The following is a 19,566-nucleotide window of genomic DNA, read 5'->3' on the forward strand; positions in this document are numbered from 1 at the left end:
TAAATTATATGTATGATAGCTTGGCTAAGAAAGGGAAGAGAGATGTAGAGCATAGGCTAGCAAGTATGGTAGGATCTAGTTGTTCTTTATATAGACAAGGGAGACTGGTATGGTCAAAGGCTAAAGGGAAGCAACCAATGGACATAGAGACAATTAAAAATTAGAAAAAAGAGATATTATTGGATCAAACAAAAAGAGAAAAGAGGAGTCAAGGAGTATGGTGAGTTCATCTAGAGAAATGGTTGTCCTCAATTGGGGAAAATACCATGTCTTTACAAATAGACCAAAGAACAAAATAGTGTAGGATGATGTGTCAAGGAATTGTGAGATGAGAAGAAAAAAAGAAGAAAGGCCCAACAAATGGTCTCAACTTTCTTAATAAAATATTAAGTAAAGTCCTCAATTAAGATAGAAAAGAGAAAAATTCAATGGAAAGTTTGAGAAAAGAAAAGGAGTTTTGTAACAGAAGTTTTAAGAGTGACAGTTTAGGGGGTGGTTAGTCAGTGCAGTAGATAGTCAGGAGTATCTGAATTCAAATCTGGCCTTAGACACTTAATAATTACCTAGCTATGTGACCTTGGGCAAGCTACTTAACCCCAATGCCTTGCAAAAAAAAACTAAAAAAAAAGAGTGACAGTTTAGTCTCCAAGGAAAATGGCACCACATAAATGCCAAAGCAATGTAGTAAACTAATGGTGTAATTCATCATGGTTCTTTAATATGTTTTAAGGTATTCTGGTTTATGTCTATCCAAGATCATCGAAAGAATATTTGTTAGGTAGTATAAACATTCCCCATGAAATACTTGGTTGATTGGAGGATTTTAAGCAATATGGAAGAAACTTATGTTCTTGTAAATTTATGTTTGGCATTTATATCTTAAAGTATCAATAATGGAATCCCAAATTTAATTGAATCCAAGAATATGTTATAACTGCTTTAATGATTTGGAAAGAAGTAATTAACAGAGTTCCAAGAGAAGACCAAAATACTCTTACGCAATTCTCCTATTTGTGTTCTTGGCAAGAAAGAATAGCAACATAAAATAAGCTACAGAGAAAACACTACAACAGGTTCCAAAAAGGTGTTTATGTAGAGCTTACAGGTTTGCAAATCACTTTATATTATTTTATTGAATCTTCACAGTAATGCTATGGGACAAATATCACAGCCATTATCCACTTTTTTTATACATGAGAAAACTCAGGCTTAAAGAGATTAAGTGACTAGTAAAAGGTCACTCATCCGCTAAATTCCAATGGTTCAAATCAATCATTTAAAGTTGGCATTACTGATATGTGAGCCACAGAGATCTAGAATCATATGATAAAAAAAATGAGTTGAGCTGAAATTTTAGCTTGACAATTTGCTTTTATATTAAACGTGTATTCATAATAATCAGATATGTGTGACTATTTGTTTTACATATTAGACATTTAGAAAGATATTGGAGTGTGATCTCTAAGACTACAAAAGAAGGAGCACAGCCTTTTTAGAGCTGGGAGAAAATTTACAAGTCATCTATTCAAATCTGCACAGTTTAAAGATGGGGAAATTGTGCCCCAGAAACATGAGGTGGCTTTACTGAAGTCATAAGTAAGTTAGTGGAATCAGGATTTGAATTCATGTCCTCTGATTTCAGCTACCATGTTCTTTCTACTATAACAAAATCAAATATCTAAGTAAGTTGTACAGATGAAATATGCCAACCTTAGTCAAAGTCAGCACTAACTTCAAAACTACTATAAACAGGGGCGACTAGGCGGCAAAGTGGATAAAGCACCGGCCCCGGAGTCAGGAGTACATGGGTTCAAATCCGGTCTCAGACACTTAATAATTACCTAGCTGTGTGACCTTGGGCAAGCCACTTAACCCCATTTGCCTTGCAAAAACCTAAAAAACTACTATAAACAAAAGGCAGGTATGAAATCTATACAAAGACATTAAATACAAAGATATCATGACACATACCTGATTCTCTTTGAGCCAACTTTCATTCTGCAATGTATTGCTACTGTCCATTGTGCTGAAGTATTCTGGGAGCATCTGGACACACATAGCCAATGGAACTTGAGGAGCACGTAAGATTTTTTGCATAAATCAATATTCTTTTTTCCATAGATTTCATTACTCTTATAATCAGCTATTCCAACAGCATTTCTGAGAATCTCAAAGTAAAGATTAATACATAATAATTTTAACTTCTGACTCTACATTCAGAAACTAAAAAGCTTTTTTTTTTCCGAAACAATATTATCCAGTGGATAAAAAGGATAAACTAAGAATCTAAAAGCCTGAGTTCTAGTTCTGGTTCTACCAATGATAATGGTGACTTTATGCAAGTGGTTTAAACTCCTAGTTTTCACTGTCTCCATATACAAAATGCGAATGCAGTGAGTGCCCCATCTACTAAAAACAATATATAACATATATAAACATATTTTGTCCTTAGGATAGGTGCTTCATAAATTTAAGACGTTATAAGTACACGAAGCAAATTGAAGAGCTCCTAAGTTCCAGAAATATAACCTCAACCTTCCCATAATCTAGTTCAATGATTATTCAAGTCTTCAAATAAAAAGGAATGTTTGAAAGACTGGCCACAGAAGAATGACCATTAGTTCTCAGTAAGAATGAGAAATTGTTGTCAATATTTAATTCAATCTGTGATCATAACATTTCACCTACATCTGAATAAACATGCTTTCTCTGTTAATGTCAGAACCCTATTCTTCTTAGAACAAGCAATAAAAATTCTTCCCTGGGACTCAGACAGATTAAAAAAAAAGACAAATCCTAAAGACAGTTGTTGATACTCCTGAAATCTTAGAATGTTGAAGAACAGACTCTCCAAATAGTTGATCTTAGCCATTCCTGGAAAAGGACATGAGGAGAGGCTGTATTCTGGAGGTAACCCTTAAGTGAAATCAGATTCATACAAAATGCAAAAGAAACTGCAAATACCCACATGGGAGTTTAATGTCATTCCCTCCAAGCTTCACAAGCAATAAGCAATGAAGTCAACATCATGTTCTTGGAAAACACTCAAATATCAAAAAAGATAGTTCATGCTTCATTTCTAATAAAATTTTTATAAATTTTTATGTGATATAAAAATGATCTAGGCTTAAAAAAACTGTCAATGCATTTTGGATACTGAGGAAAGGAAAAAATAGCTTAAAAAAAAACAAGAAACAGTTGCTGCTTGCTCATATACAATGCCAAACCAATCCAATTGTAATTTTTTTCCTAAAATGAGTTTATGCCAGAAATACAAAATTCCTAAAAGATAAATATGAAAATTCTTAAAATATAGATATATAGAAATTTATGTAATGCATGTAGACAGGAAATTTCAAAAAAGAAATACCTTTCTAATAAAAGTTTTCTTTAGTGGTAGAGCAAGGACCCATTCTTCTCCTTACCCTATTTCATATAGGTGCAGAAGAGAGCAAGCATGAGTTATTTTGAATGTGCATTTTTAACTTGAATTCTGATGTGTACACAGTGTTCATTTCCTACTTAGAATGTTCTTTAGGTTGAAAAAGTCACTTAAGTCTCTTCTCTGATTTAAAGTGTTTCTATTCTCCTCTCTCTCCCTTTTGCTCACTTTCTTACAATTAGGTATATTTCACTAATCGTATGTAAGGTTTTGTAGACAAAAACAAAATATACTATTCAAACAGATGACCACCACATTAGTTGCTAAGCATAATATATTTGAAAGAACTAACTGAAACAATTCTCTTTTTGACTAGTTTTAGTTTATTTAGAAGGGCTATTCTATTCTATCATTAAATATTCATAAGGCATTAGGGTATAAGATTTTTGTTTGAAAGGATAAAGCAACCACTTCTATATAAAATTCAAACTGTGACAACATTTTCTTTCCAACTGTGACTCAGTTCAATCAGTTAAGGAAGTTCCATAGTCATGGCATATATTTTTAAAGCCTACTCTGCTACTAACACCTTCCCTGTTAGCCTTTTCTTTTAAGGTTAATTAAAATTCCAATAGGATAAACATCAAACATGCATTTCTAATTCAATAACTGAAGCTCTTCCAAGCAACAGAAAAATCTGATAAAACTGACCTCTAGTTGGCAAGAGAAGCTACAGAAAAAAAGCATTTCCCCCCCACCATCAAAATCTTACTGATTTTTATATCAAATACTGCATTCCATAATCCCTCTCTCATATTATAAGTAAAAGATAAACTAAAGATTGAATTGATATAACATGCATTTGAAGTAAGTGCATAATCTAAATACAATTTTATCATGCTCCACAAAGCCAGGGGGACTACTGTGAAAAGCTAGAATGTAAGAACAATTAACATATGATTCTACACTGCACAATCACACCATGAAAAAAATCTAATTCTAAATACTTGTAGACTAGTTATTGTCTCAAACAGATTAAAGGTGCTGTATTTAGTTTTGTACTGGGGGGGTTGCCAACCAACTAAATCAGCAGCCCTGGGCAGGATTATTTTCCTCTCCTGCTTTTCTTAAGCAGATTAGTTTGGACTTCTTTCACTTTTATCAACCTTATAGGGATCAGGAGGATTGGGCACATTTCAGAGGATAAGACAAAAAGAAGAAAGCAACAGGTTCAAGTACTCTCTATATGAACTCTCTTTGGGCTAAGCTAATCCACAGTTATTAATCATGGCCAGATTTTGATATTACTAACCTTTCAAGATTATCTAAGAGATTCCAACATCATATATAAAGGGGATGCTTTTTATTAAATATAACTCTATTACACCATCTTCAATTGTCATAAACTTGAAATTGTTTCTCCAGGTGAGTATATATTGAGCTATTCCCATTTTCTGACTATTCCCCAGACCAATCCATATTCATTATTTCAACAAACATTTCTCAACTACTTGATAAACACCATGAAAATTTTATGTTAGAAGCTGGGTGAGATACTAGGAAGGCAAGTCACTTAACTTCATTCAACCTCAACTTCCTCATATATAAAAGAAGAAGTAATAATAGCACCTGGCTCCCAGAGCCATTGTGAGAATCAGATGAAATAGTGTTTGTAAATCATTTATATAAGCATTAGCTGTTAGGAAACATGAACTAAGTTAACTGGTCATCATATCCATGATATTGGTAGTCTTCATTTGCACCAAACAATAATCAAGTTCCTCTATACAGGAGTAGAATAATCCTCATATGTGATAAGATAAATTCCAACCCCTAAAGGGCAGAACTAAGATCAAGGAATGGAAATTACAGATAGATTTAAGTTTAATATAAGAAAAATGTCCTACCAGTTAAGCCAATCCTAATGATGATGTTTGTCCCTGGTTCTCAAAGAAGACCATGACAACAGGGAGATAAAGTTTATCCTTGGTTCCCAAAGAAGAACATGACATCAGAAAGGTGATGCCATGACAAGAACATGAATTGAACTTGAATGAGGGGATGCTGTGCTAAGTCACCAAGCTTATTTTCTCTTCCAGAACCATCTGGATCCAGTGGCCAGATATAAATCAGGACATAGAGATGACCCTAGATGTGAGGCAATCAGGATTAAGTGACTTTCCCAAGGTCACACATCTCATGCATGACAAGTGTCTGAAGATGGATTCTAACTCCCATCCTTCAAGGTCAGTGCTCTATCCACTGCACCACCTAGCTGTCCTTACCATTCCTAATAGCAGCTAGTTGACATGCATATAGCATGTCACCAAATCATAGTCAGGAAGAACGAGTTCAAATCCAGTTTTTGACACTTCCTAGTTGTTTGCCCCTAGGCAAGTCGCTCACTCTTTGTCTACCTCAGTTTCCTCAACTATAAAATGGGGGATATTAATAGCTCCTACCTCCCAGGGTTGCTGTGAGGATCAAATAGGATAAAATTGTAAAACATAGCATAGTGCCTGACTCATAGAAAGCCTTAATAGATATTTGTTCCTTTTCCCCTTTCCTTTCAGTGTAATTCCGCAAGAAATAGTGGGTTCCTTCTCAATAGAATTACAAGCAAAGGTAAGAGGATGACTTAGTATTGGCAAGGTTGACTTTTGATTAGTATGGGTTGAATTACATGGGTTCTGAGGCTCATATTCTCCGAAGATCTTTAGAAGATATTCTTAAAAGGAGCTGGGTTTAGGGGCAGCTAGGTGGTGTAGTGGATAAAGCACCGGCCCACTTAACCCCATTTGCCTTGCAAATAAAAATAAAAATAAAAATAAGACTTGGGTTTAAACAGTACCTTCTAAAGATTTATGTTCTGAAATAATAACTGTTGAACTTAAAGAGATTATAGAAATTCTAAGCCAGCCTTTACCTAAGACTAGAATCTTCCTCCTAGGTAAGTGTGAGGAAATAAGGGCCAGAAAATGTTAAAGGAAAAAAGTTAAAAGGGCAGTTTGCAGTTTATTATCCAATGTAGTCAAAGCAACTAATGTGGAATTTGCAAAGAATATAGAATCACTTGCCTTAAAAATATTCTGAGATTAGGGATTCCTCCCTCCTCCATGGGGTGTTTGGGTTGGTCCTTTCTAGTCATTATCCTCTCACTCAAACCAGATCTTAATTATTTGTCTTTCAGTTCACAATGACTAAACAATGAGACAATTTACTTCCAGATTCAGAGATAGAATCTTACTTTTTCAAATTGATCCATTTAAGTAATCCTCATCCTTGAAATACAGTATCTCTTATCAACAGTAATTAAAAAAATACTAGAGCAGAGTCAGCTTAACATCAAAAAAGCAGTGCTTATGTTTATTATATTATTTAAACTGTAAATGTTTTCCCACTCTCAAGACTCCCTTGATTAGAAAACCTACTCTGGTTGGGAATTGACATTTAAGCTAGCACCCACAGTATCCTTCTGAGACCAATATAAAAATTATCAAGTAACAAATTATTAGAATGGTTTTCAATCTCACAATGATGGGCCCATTAAACAACATGAGATTCCATTTAGTTTTGTCGCTAGGATTTAATGTAGTTTTATGAACAATAAAACACAAGGAGATCTGTTTAAAGGACCTTACATATAGGAAGCACTCAAATATTTTTTGATTTGAATGCAAAAGTGGCTTCCAGCTAAAATCTTTTACCATCTTTACAATCTTTTACAGAACTGCTTAATAAATAATAATCCCTTATGTTTATAGAATTCCCACAAAACACAAATTGACATAGCTAACAAAGCAATGCCAGCAGGGTATTACTGAGTATCAAAATTCAAGCCTGGAATAAACAAGTTTATTTACATTTTAAAATTTGGGGATACTAGGTGGCCTTTAAGTTCCTTCCAACTCATCAACCAAAGCGTGAATTTTATGACCAGTGTCCCAAATAATGACCATTTAACCACCAGTTAAACATCTCCAGTGATAATGAACTGAATACTTCAATCAGCAGCCCATTCCACTTCTACTCAATTTAATTATTACAAAATTCTTTCCAGTATGGAGTTAAAATCTACCACCTTATAATTTTCATCCAGGTTCTACCTCTAGTATGTTGCAGAAATTCTAATCCTACTTCATCATAATAACCCTTCAAGTATGCAAAGATAGTTCCATGTTCTGTTCAAGTCATCTTTTCCATGGTCCTGCATTTTGATTTCTAATTCAGCATCTTTTCTGTATCCCTCATCATACTGGTAATCCTTCAATTTGTTGGTGTCCCCTCATCAATTCAGACTATAGTAGGACTATTGAAAATAATATCATTGATCTGATATATTTATTAATGCAGTCTAAATTTATAATAGCTTCTCAGAGGGGTCTGATTCCTAAATTCAAGTTTAGAGTCAAAACAAATTCCCTCTTTTTTTACATGAATTTCTATTTAGCCAAATATTTCCTGCTTATACTTGCCTTTTTCACTGTAGACACTGGCCTTTACTTAGAATAAATTCATGTTAAGTTAGGCCTCAAATATGGGTCTTTGGAACCATGAAGATCTGAAATTGACTTTAAACAAATGAGCCAATCCTCCTAAATTATGTCATCTCCAAATTTTAAAAAAAGCATATTTATCTATGCTTCCACCCAAATCACTGATACAAAAGAAATATAGAATAGGCCTGAAAACAGGCCTACAGCATACCATCAGAATGTTCCATTAATTCTTAACTGATATTCTTTTGGTCTAGTCATTCAAACAGTTACAGATCAAGTTAAATAAACCATCATCCAATTAACACTTTTATGTGCCATCCACAAAAATATTAAGAGAAAGTTATGCTGAATGCAGGTGCAATACATTTCCCTAATCATATAAGAACCCTGTCAGGGCAGCTAGGTGGGTAGAGCACTGGTCCTGGAGTCAGGAGGACCTGAGTTCAAATCCAACTTCAAACTCTTAATAATTGCCTAGCTGTGTAACCTTGGGCAAGTCACTTAATCCCATTGCCTTAAATAAAAAACAGTTTAAATTTAGAAATACTAACCTGCCAACAAAGCAAATGAGGCTAGTCTGACAAGATCTAGTGATCACTAACTACCCACAAACCATCAACAGATAATTTATTCTAGAACTTTGTTGGGGACAGATGTTAAATCCCTTGGTTTGCATTTTATAGAATACATGTACTTTAGGAAAAAAGCAAAAACCAAGAATCAGGAAACACTTCAATCATCTCCAGCACTAGACACCTCTAACAATCCTCCAGGATTCCTTATATATTGATCAAGATTCAGCAATCATTTCTGGTTACTCTTTCAGAGTGATATGATATAATTCACCCTAAATAGGTGATCAGAAAGTATTTAAGAAATGCTGGTTGCCCTGTAGACTTTAAACAACTTGTGCTTCTTTTACTGTCTCCTCACTTCTCCTGGGCTTTAACTACCTCTCAACCAAAGGATGAAAACTATTTTATCCTTTTCACTGGATAAAATAGAGACAGATTATAACCCTCTTGCCCCCATGGGTGAAATATCACATAAATTCCTGTGCAATTAGTCTTAAAGTCAAGCTTTCAGAATTCAGGGATGGTACCTCTCAGGTCTATTGAGAAAGAACTGGTGAGTGATAAAGTATTTTTTGTTGTTGTTTATTAAGTTAGAATAGTTAACAACCAAAGACCATATACCAGAGAGCAGCACTCAATTAATGGGTCAGAAACTATAGCTCTAGTACCAGCTCTTCTATTAACTAAGTACTTGACCTTATACTTAAGGTCATTTGACTTCCAAATCTTGGTTTAGCAGTAAAATGGGGATACCTGCCATGGATGCCTCATAATTTTGCTCTGAAAATCAAAAGAAATAACATATATGAAATAATCTTATGAACTGCAAAAAACACTATGCAAAATTCAAACTATATGTATCCTAACAAAAAAGTTTACAAGTTCACTGAATAAAAACCCTACTCTAATCATTCTGACTCTACTGACAACTTCAAAATTATCCAGAATGAAATCTAAAGGATATAAAACTACAAACTACAGGTGAATCTCCATGGCAGTGACCATAGAATTCAGAGACCATATATATAAAAAATTCTGTTCAAGGAGAATTCATATAAAGTCACTGTAAATATTTATCAAAGTATCACTCAGTGGAAAAAGTACATATTTTCCCTTAAAAACCAATCAATTTCAATCTCACCTCCCCAATGCTCCAGATCAAGTGTCCCTAAAAGTTTAGAAATAGTATAAAATGTGTTTCCAGAAATTAGGCATTTAGAAGACACTTCTTAATGATAAGTGCTTCCTTTGAGAAATAATAATAATAATCATGTTTGTCCTAAATTTTCAAAGAAGACCACAGCATCAGGGAAGTGATGCCATGATAAGCATGTGAATTGGATCTGAGTAAAGGGGTGTTATTCTAAGTCATCAGAAGCTGGTGACTTAGCATAACACCCAATGGCCAGATATAAATCAGGATGATTGGAACTGGCACTGAATTCGAGGCAATCATGCTTAAGTGACTTGCCCAAAGTCAAACAGCTAGTAAGAGTTGAGTGTCTGAGATTTGAACTCCCAGCCTTCTGACTCCCAGGCCAATGCTCTATTCACTGCACCAATGCTCTATTCACTGCACCACCTACTTGCTCTTCTGAGAAATAAACTGCATGTCCATAATAGTCCTTTGAGTGTTTATATTATATATAATATATATAATGTATGTAAAATCAAGGAAGAGAAGTCTAAAACTTAATAGACTATGGTCCTATGCTTATATGTAGTGAGTTTGGAAATGAATTTATAATTTTTTTAAAAATTGATTTTGCTTTAGGTAGTACCAAGGAAGTATTTTATTATCTACATCTACTAGAAAGAAATATAATTGGCAATATGAAGAAAATGACATTTTTAAACTTTATCTAAAATGTGGCCAGGCATTTTGAATACCATACATTAATCCGATTGGAATGTGAAGGGAAAGGTTTCTTATTTTAGTAATTTCATTGTATCATTTGATTTCATGACATTTTCAACAATGTTATAACATGTTTATGAGCTACTTAAATCAAAATATTCCTTATATCGATTCCTCAGGAAAAAAAATAAAAAGATCAGTTCAGTTTATATGAACAAGATAAAACCTTGTTTCCAACCTATTGGCATTGAGACTTTTTTATTCTTAAAGATGGATTATAAAAGTATTCTTCCCATTTAAAATATTCAGTAGAGGTTTTTACTCATTTAATCAGCATGACCCAGTCTTGCCCTTCATAGAAGAACCCTCCAGGGGTGGGTGTCACTGAAAAAAGGATGAGGGCAAACAATCCCCTAGATCTAAAAGATTTTGAAACCAAATTCACAGAAGCCTTGAAATTTAGAGATGGCCCCATTGGCTAAAAACTAGCAGTGAAAGCCACACAAACCCAGACTAACGACCCATGTGGGAATGCAAACCCTGCCTTGCTAAGAGCCATGAAAAAGACAATCGCTTCCTGACAGATGCTGCCAAGTCCAGTCAAGGGCTCAGCCAAAAGGGCTCCTTTGGTCACTTGGCTGTTAACTCTTTCCCTTCCTTCCAAAAAGGAGTTTGTTTTACTTTATTTCAACCAAACCAACTGCCCCAGACAATGACATTCTCTCCATCAGCAAAACACTAACAATTGAGACGAACTCACCTCATCAAAATGGGAGGTTGGAGGGGAAAAGGGCCGAGAGAAAAACTTTATTCACCCGCCATACAAAAGAACAATGGACTTGTTTTTAGTCTGCCAACTGAAGGTTTCAGAAGTGAGAATATGGGGGCGGGAGGGGGGGGAGGTGATTCCCGAAGGGTTGAGGTGTTGACAGAACCCATGAAAGGGGGAGGGTAAAAGGGAGTTCACCAGACTGATGGGAATGCTTTAGGAATGAACTATAAACTGGGGAAAGTGTGCCTTTAGTTTCTGTGTCCCTACAGAGATCCTTCAAAGTACAGGTGGTTGGGAGTGGAAGGGGCCAAGGAAGTGTAGGGACTAAGAAAAGCAGGTGCACAGATTTCAGAAGTTAGTAAATGACATGGTCCAGGAATCAAAACGTGGGAATGGATAGAAAAAATATTTTGAGAACTCCCAGGAAAAACAACCACAAAAAAAGATAAAGGAAGAATAGGGTTAGAAGGCGTGGAGAGAGCCCACAGTACATGCGGTTCGCGTTTCTCTAGCCCTTCTCTTCTCCCAGCCTTGCTGTTCGGTGGCGGTAGGTACCCACCTTTCCCAGGAGAGCGCTCCTGCTGGCTGCGGCCAACTCTCGAAGACTGGCGGCGGCGCTGGTGCCCCCGGAGAGGGTGGCGGCGGCGGCGGCTGCGGCGGGGTGAAAGGCGGGCGAACCCGGGGCATGGCCTCCGCCTCCCCCGGCCGGGGAGGGACCGTGCCCCCGGGCCGTGGGGCTGTTGCCGTTGCTGCTGCTGCAGCTACTACCCCCACCTCCCCCGCCGCCGCCCCGGGGTCTCTGGCGGATGCCATCCAGCAGCCTGACCAGGAGAATGTTGGCAGGCAGCTCATCCACCCCACAGCCCACCAGGATGCGACACTCGGGGCAGCGCAGCTCGTGGCGAGAGCAGACGATGCTCTCCAGACAGCGGCGGCAGAAGGTGTGCTGGCACGGCAGCACCTTGGCAGTCGTGTCCAGGCGTTCCAGGCACACCGAGCACTCCAGCAGATCCAGCAAGGAGGATTCGTCCATCTCCTCTCCCCCCGCCGCCGCCGCCGCCGCCGCCGCCGCTGCCGCCGCTGCCCTCCTCCTCCTCCTCTCGCCCTGCCGGTCCTCTTCTCCCTCGCTCTGCGCTGCGGCGGCTTTGGAAGCGCACAGCCAAGACGCGCCGAGGAGCATGGAGGCCGGGGGTGCCGGCTGCAGGGGACGCAGCAGCCCTAAGTCCGGGGTCCTGCGGGCCTGCCGCTGGCAGGAGGCATCAGGGCAGCCAGCCTCCGGAGGAAAGGCAGAAGAGGACACCGGCCAACTTCATCCACGGACTAACAACGGGTGCAGCCAGGAAACGCTAGCAAGGAAGAGCGCTGGGGAGGGGGGAGTCGTCCAGCCCCCTCTCCGGCTCTCTGGACGTGATGTCACCACCTCCCCTCTTCCCAAACACGCTGGGTCCCGGAGGCTACAGAAGCGGCAATGAAAAAGTGGCGCAGAGACGGCCCTTCAGACCGGCTCCAGGAGTTACGCGCTCTCTGGGGATCCGATTCCTGCCCGCTTCCAAACCCAAACCTCACCCTGCCTTGCGGCTAGATCTCCATTCCCCCCTCCCCCCAAGTCCCTGGGCCTCCCCCCAAGCAAATCAGCTATCCGCCCCGCAGGGGGCAGGCAGACCTTGGGATAAGATGAGCTACACCTGTCTCTCCCACGAGTGGGTGGGGCGCAGAGGGTAAAATCAGTCAAACAGGCGCAGGACGCGACTTAGTGGGCTCCAAAGGTTCAGTGGGGGCCCAGGGCTCCAGCGATGTAGCCTTCAGACCGAGGACAGGGAGAAAGCACCAGCAGCACGATCAGAGGAGTCTTGGGAGCTTTGTCAGAGCTTCCCCACCGCAGTCCTGCCAAACTGGACCGCCTCCGCGGCTTCTCCATGGGGCTCCCCACCACCTGATCGCAGGTCCCAATCGCCTTCCTCCCGGGAACTCCTGCGTTAGCTTTTTCTTCCAGGAGGAAAAAGAAAAGTGTACTGCAAGCTAGGTCTGAACCAAACTGGCAGAGTCAGTCACCTTCACTGCAGGATGCTGGGGACACTGGAGGGTGCAGGTTAAAGAAAAGGGCAAAAACCCATACAGTAATTCCCTGTTTGGCTGCTGGCAGCCCGCGATCCACGTTCTGTAATTTTCCCCTAGTCGTGCAAAGGAGAAGGGAACCCTTCAAATCTCTCTTCTCACCCCTGATAAACACGTTCTCCCATCGGTGATCACCATCTTCTCACCCCAAGTACAAAGATATTTACCGTGGAACTCAGAGAATTCGGTCAAGCTGATCTGAAGCGAAAGGGGTCATAAAGTTTGGTCTGTGGTGTCAGAATCCTCGTCATCGCTGGAGTCGGTTGGGTTTCGGGTTTGTTTGTTTTGTTTTAGGGGACACTCGAGCTGAGCAGAGGATGCATCATTCCAGACCGCTAACTCCCTGGAGCATCCGAAGCTTTCTGTCCCTCTGCTCTTCCCGAGGAATGACAGCTCCAGCGATACCCTGGGATGCTGCCGCAGCTGTCACGGCCGCTCTTGCTGCTAAGCACTGGAAGGCAGAGGTTCCTGAAGTTGGCACTGGCTGCACAATTCCCCGCGCATCTGATCTCTAGGACGGTTCCACACTTGACCTCCGGCTTCCTGACCTTTCTCAGCAGCTTCTCGAGCAAGGCCTCCGGCAGAACTGCAGGTCCTTCTAGGTTCTGTGCCCTCTTGCTGCCCTCTTGGCTCCCAGCAGGCACACGCTGCCCCTCCTCTGACCGAAGGAGATCGCCAAAGAAACTCTACTCTCTCACGTCCAAGGGAACGCAATTCCAGGGACTGAGATATCTTGGAAGCCTCCCTCTGTCTCCCCCTGCACCACTTCTTCACTCCTCCTCAATTTTCCCTTTGGTAAGAGAAGGGGGATGGTTGGGGGAGGGAAAGAATCGATTTCTCCTACCCGACCCCCTGGCTCAGGAGAGCGTCAGAGCAACGGAAATACGTACGGGAGGAACTGGAGAAGCTAGGGAAGTTTACTAGGTTTGCTTGCCAGCTGGAGTGAAAATATTCCCTGCAGCGTGCTGCCCTCTCGTGGTGCTTTCCTGTCCCAAATTCAGATTTTTGTCAGAATTTGTCTCCACTATCTGAGTGGCTCTCGGGTTCGTATTTTTTTTGGCTGGCTGAATGTACATCTATCTCTTATGCAGTGGTCACAGCATCTTCACGAGATCGGAATATCCCAGAAACGTCAGTTCTAGGACTTTTCAAAGGGGGGGGGGTCAATCCAAGACCTGCCACACCCTGGAAATTATGGCCATGGATCATGAAGGTCATCCTCTCTTTGTGTGGAGGGGAAATTTTCTTGTAAACCAAAAGACATTGCAACTGGAAAAGGACTTGGGAGATTATGTGCCACTCTCATTTTACAGCTGGAGGCTGGACCTGAGGCTTAGATCGTGAAGATTAATCAAAGGTCACACAAACATCTTATAAATTCCATTTTTAATACTAAAAGTTCAGGAATCATCCATATCATTAATAAACAATCTCTCCCAGTTTGAAGTACATATTATCTCCTTATGCTTACTATCCAACTAAACCCACTATATCTACAAAGACTCAAACTATGCTTCACATCCCCTCCAACTGTCCACTTCAACCACCTTTGCTAAGTCTACTTACAATGCTCTCCTCCTCTGCTTTCCACCTCTTGTTTTGTCATCAATAAATCAAATCAATACTATTACATTATCATTGTTCCTGAGAAGAGTTTGCCAATTGACTTCTATAAGGAGCAGCAGCCTTGTGATTCCCAGACACTCCCTTCCCTGGCTACCACTCTCATATATGAGCTGTCTTCCTCCATTAGAATAAGGTCCTTAAGTGAAGCGACTGGTTTATCTTGATGATTGTGTGGAATTCCCAGGCAGATACCTAATAAAAAATTAATGATATTTTTTCCTTTGACTCATTCATACTCTCTCCTGGTATGAATGAGTGAAAGAGGAAAAAAACATTAATTATATAGTCCCCTACATCTACCAGCTTTCATGATGCCCTTTTCTTGTTTGATCCAGTCCACACCCAAGTCAAATTCCAAGATCCATTTATAACCTTTACTTTTATACCATTTTACTCTCATTGAAGCTTCATTATGATTTCTCTCTCCCAGTCTTTTCCTATTTTCCTCATTTCAATGATACCCTTCAATTTTATTTTGAAAAATTATTATTTTTTTGTATTATTTTCTTTTTAGATTTTGAGTTCCAAGTTCTCCCACTCCCACCTACTTCTTCCTCAACCATTGAGAAGACAAGTAAAATGATGTCAATTATGCATATACATTTCCATATTATCCATGTCACTCCTTCCTCCCCCAAAGCAAGAAAATAACACTTCAATCTGCATTCAGAGCTTCCTTCTCTCTGGAGATGGAAAGCATTTTTTTTATCATGAATCCTCTGGAATTGTCTTGGATTATTGTATTTATCAAACTTTCATGGAAAATCATAATTGCAACATTGCCATTACTTTGCACAATGATTCCCAAGTTCTTCTTTCTCCAATTTTCAGCAGGTAATATAGATCTTGTCATTTTTTTCTGAACCCACCCTCCTCCATCATTTCTTATAGCACAATAGGATATGAGCACTATCACATGTTACAAGTATATAATATCATATGTAACTATGTTATAACCATCACTAACATATGGTATAACTTCTTCAACGATTTCCTCAACTGATGAACATCCCCTCAATTTCCAGTTTTTTGCCATCACAAAAAAAGTTGACATAAATATTTTCTCCATGTAGAACCTTTTCCTTTTTCTTTGATTTTTGGGGGGTATATCCCAATACTAAGCATAGTTTTATTGACTTTGGGGCATAGTTCAAAATGATTGGATCAACCATTTATTAGTCAAATGCTATAGCATTTTGTCATTTCTGATAGGTATGAGACGGTATTTCAAAGTTGTTTTCATTTACATTTCTTTAATGGTAATTTAGAACATTTTTCATATGGCTATAGATAGAATTGAGTACTTTATCTGAAAATCACTTGTTCATATCCTTTGGAATTTATCAATTAGAGAATGAATCTTATTTTTATAAATTTGACTGTTTCCTTTTTGAGAAGTGAGCCCTTTTTTAGAGCATTTTACTGTAAAAGTTTTGATATTCATTCACTATAGTATCTTTTAGTAAAATGAGATTTCCCTGATTATCTCTTTTAATTAGTTCTATTTTTGTTTTTGCTTTATCTGAGATTGTGAATGCTACCTCTACCTTTTTTCTTAAGATGAAATTTAATAGATTCTTTTCCTGCCCTTTATTTTAACTCTATGTTTCTGTTTGTGTTTGAAATTTATCTCATAAACAACAGATTGTAGGATTCTGATTTCTAATTTAATCTGCTGTCTGCTTCTGTTTTATGGGTGAGCTCATTCCTTTCACATTCATAGCTGTGATTATTGCATATTCCCTTCCATTTTATTTTCATTTGACTATCCTTTTCTCTTTTCATCCTCTTCCTAATCTATTTTGCTTCTCATCAGTGTGTCTCTTGATCTTCTATTTATTTTATTACCCCTTCTCCTCCTATTTCCCATTGGGCAAGTTACATTTCTAATACATGTGGATTATGTTCTTCCCTCTCTGAATCAATTATGATGAGGAAGTTCAAGCATTGCCTGCCATCACTCTCCATTTTCCCTTAGCTGGAAAAGATCTTCCTTGGGATTTCTCTTTTATGGGAGAAATATTTCCCTATTCTACCTCTTCTTTCCTTTTTCTCTCATTTGATCTCTTTCTCACTCCATGTATTTTTAAATCAATCCAACATTATCAACTCTCATACCCTCTATGCAGACTCCTTTTAACTTCTCTAATGATAAAATTCTTAGAAGATACATCTTCCCATTTATAAATGTAAACAGCATAACTTTATTAAGTAATATGATTACTCTTTCATATTTACTTTTTATGCTTCTCTTGAGTCAGATTTCAATGTTAAATATTTTATTTAGCTCTTTCATCAGAAATACTCTATTTCATTAAATATCCATTTTTTTTTCACTCAAGGTTTTCACTAGGTTACAATCCTAGTGCCTTTACCTTCCAGAATATTATATGTATAATATCACTCCTTTAATGTGGAAACTGCTAAATCTTGTGTGATCCTAATTGTGGTTCCAAATGATATTTGAATCATTTCTTATTTGTTGCTTGTATTATCTTCTCCTTGACCTAGGAGCTCTAGAAATTGACTATAATATTCCTGAGAGTTTTCATTTGGGTCTGTCTTTTAGGAAATGGCTGGTAGATTCTATTTCTATTTTATTCTCTGTATCTAAAATATTGAGGCAATTTTCACTTATAGTTTTTTGAAATGGTGTTTACATTCTTTTTGATCATGGTATTCAGGTTATCCAATAATTCTTAAATTATCTCTCCTCGTTTTATTTTGCAAGTGGGTTATTTTCCCAATGGAATATTTCACATTTTCTTCCACCATTTTATTCTTTTGACTTTGTTTTATTGTTTCTTGATGTGCCATGAAGTCATTAGTTTCCATTTGTCAAATTATTTTTAAAGAAGTATTTTCTTCAATCAACCTCTGTACCATTTTTTTTGCAATTAGCTGATTTCGCATAAGGAGCTCTTTTCTTCAGTTAATTTTTTTCATGGGGCAATGGGGTTAAGTGACTTGCCCAAAGTCACACAGGTAGTAAGTACCAAGTGTCTAAGACCAGATTTGAACTCGGATTCTCCTGACTCCAGGATTTTGCTCTATCTACTGCACCATCTAACTACCCCTCAATACATTTTTCAATCTTTTTTCATTTGACTGATTCTACTTTTAAAGAGTTTTTTTCCCCATTGAATTATTGTGCCCCTTTTATCATTGGGCAAATCCTGTTTTTTTTTTCAATTGATAGTTTATTTTATCTTTCCTATTCCATGTTATGAAAGTTTTTCAACATTCATCCACATGTTACATAATTCCAGCTCACCCTTCATTGTTGAACAGTCTGATGAACAGTCTGGTGAATATTGTACATATACATTTGTGGTTAACATGTTAACAGATTAGATGTCTTCTATATGAGGAATTAGGACTAAAAGAAAAGAAAGAAAAAGATGAGATAAGAAAGAAAAAATATAAAAGAAATTTTTAAAAAATGAATGTCAGGGGCAGCTAGGTGGTGCAGTGGATAGAGCACCAGCCCTGGAGTCAGGAGGATCTGAGTTCAAATTTGACATGATACACTTAAGAATTACCTAGTTGTGTGACCTTGGGTAAGTCACTTAACCCCAATGCCTTACAAAAACTAAAAAAAAAGTGAATGTAGTGTTCATTTAGATTCTGTAGGGTTTTTGTTTCCTCCTTATTGGTGGTGAGTTTACCTTTCTCATTTTCTTTCTTTTTTCCTTTTTTATTGTTTCTTTGAATTTTACAATTTTCCCCCAATCTCACTTCCCTCCCCCCACAGAAGGCAGTCTAATAGTTTTACATTGTTTCCATGGTGTACATTGATCAAAATTGAATTCGAGAGAAATCATGCCCTTAAGGAAAAAATAAAAGAGAGCAAATTTGAATGAGAGAGATCAAAATTGAATGAGAGAGAAATCATATCCTTAAGGAAAAAATAAAAGGGAGCAAAATTATATAATAAGATAATTTTTTTAAAAAATTAAATGTAATAGTCTAAAACTCCACAGTTCTCTCTTTGGCTACAGATGATGTTTTCCACTGCAATTGTCCCTGATTGTTGTACTGATGAAATGAGCGAGTCCATTAAGATTGATCATCAACCCCATGTTGCTGTTATGGTGTACAGTGTTCTTCTGGCTCTGCTCATCTAAATCAGCATCAATTCATGAAAATCCTCCCAGGCTTCTCTGAAATCCCATCCCTCCTGGTTTCTAATAGAACAACAGTTTTCCATAACATGCATGTTCCACAATTTGTTCAGGCATTCTCTAATTGAAGGACATTCACTCATTTTCCAATTCTTTGCCACCACAAACAGAGCTGCTATGAATATTTTTGTACAAGTGATGTTTTTGCCCTTTTTCATGATCTCTTCAGGCTACAGACCCAGTAGTGGTATTGCTGGATCAAAGGGTTTTTTTTAATTGTCCTTTGGGCATAATTCCAAATTGCTCCAGAAAGGCTGGATGAATTCACAGCTCCACCAGCAATGTATTAGTGTCCCACAATTTCCCACATCCCTTCCAACATTAATCTTTGTCCTTCCTGGTCATACTGGCTAGTCTGAGAGGTATGAGGTGGTACCTCAGAGATGCCTTAATTTGTATTTCTCTAATCAGTAATGATTTAGAGCAATTTTCACATGACTATGGATTGCTTTGTTTTCTTCATCTGTAAATTGCCTCTGTATATCCTTTGAGCATTTGTCAATTGGGGGATGGCTTGTATTTTTTTTATAAATTTGACTTGGTTCTCTATATATT

At 38.2% G+C, this 19,566-nt stretch overlaps 1 protein-coding gene across 3 annotated transcripts in view; it reads right to left on the reverse strand.

The window, feature by feature from the left end:
- Positions 1 to 12,266, reverse strand: part of SH3RF3 (SH3 domain containing ring finger 3) — a 572,589-nt gene extending 560,323 nt beyond the window's left edge. For 2 of the 3 annotated variants that reach the window (XM_074192143.1, XM_074192144.1), the window contains exon 1: positions 1,972 to 11,710. Coding sequence is in view for 1 of the 3 variants with exons in the window: in XM_074192142.1 (XP_074048243.1) it covers positions 11,646 to 12,266 (621 nt within the window). In the remaining 2 variants the exon portion in view is untranslated. Of the gene's footprint in view, positions 1 to 1,971 lie in introns of all 3 variants that reach the window. The other variant, XM_074192142.1, reaches the window with a different exon arrangement.
- Positions 12,267 to 19,566: the final 7,300 nt, after the last annotated feature.

This window comes from Macrotis lagotis, chromosome 6 (genome assembly GCF_037893015.1).
Source record: "Macrotis lagotis isolate mMagLag1 chromosome 6, bilby.v1.9.chrom.fasta, whole genome shotgun sequence".
In the NCBI taxonomy this organism is placed as follows: domain Eukaryota; kingdom Metazoa; phylum Chordata; class Mammalia; order Peramelemorphia; family Peramelidae; genus Macrotis; species Macrotis lagotis.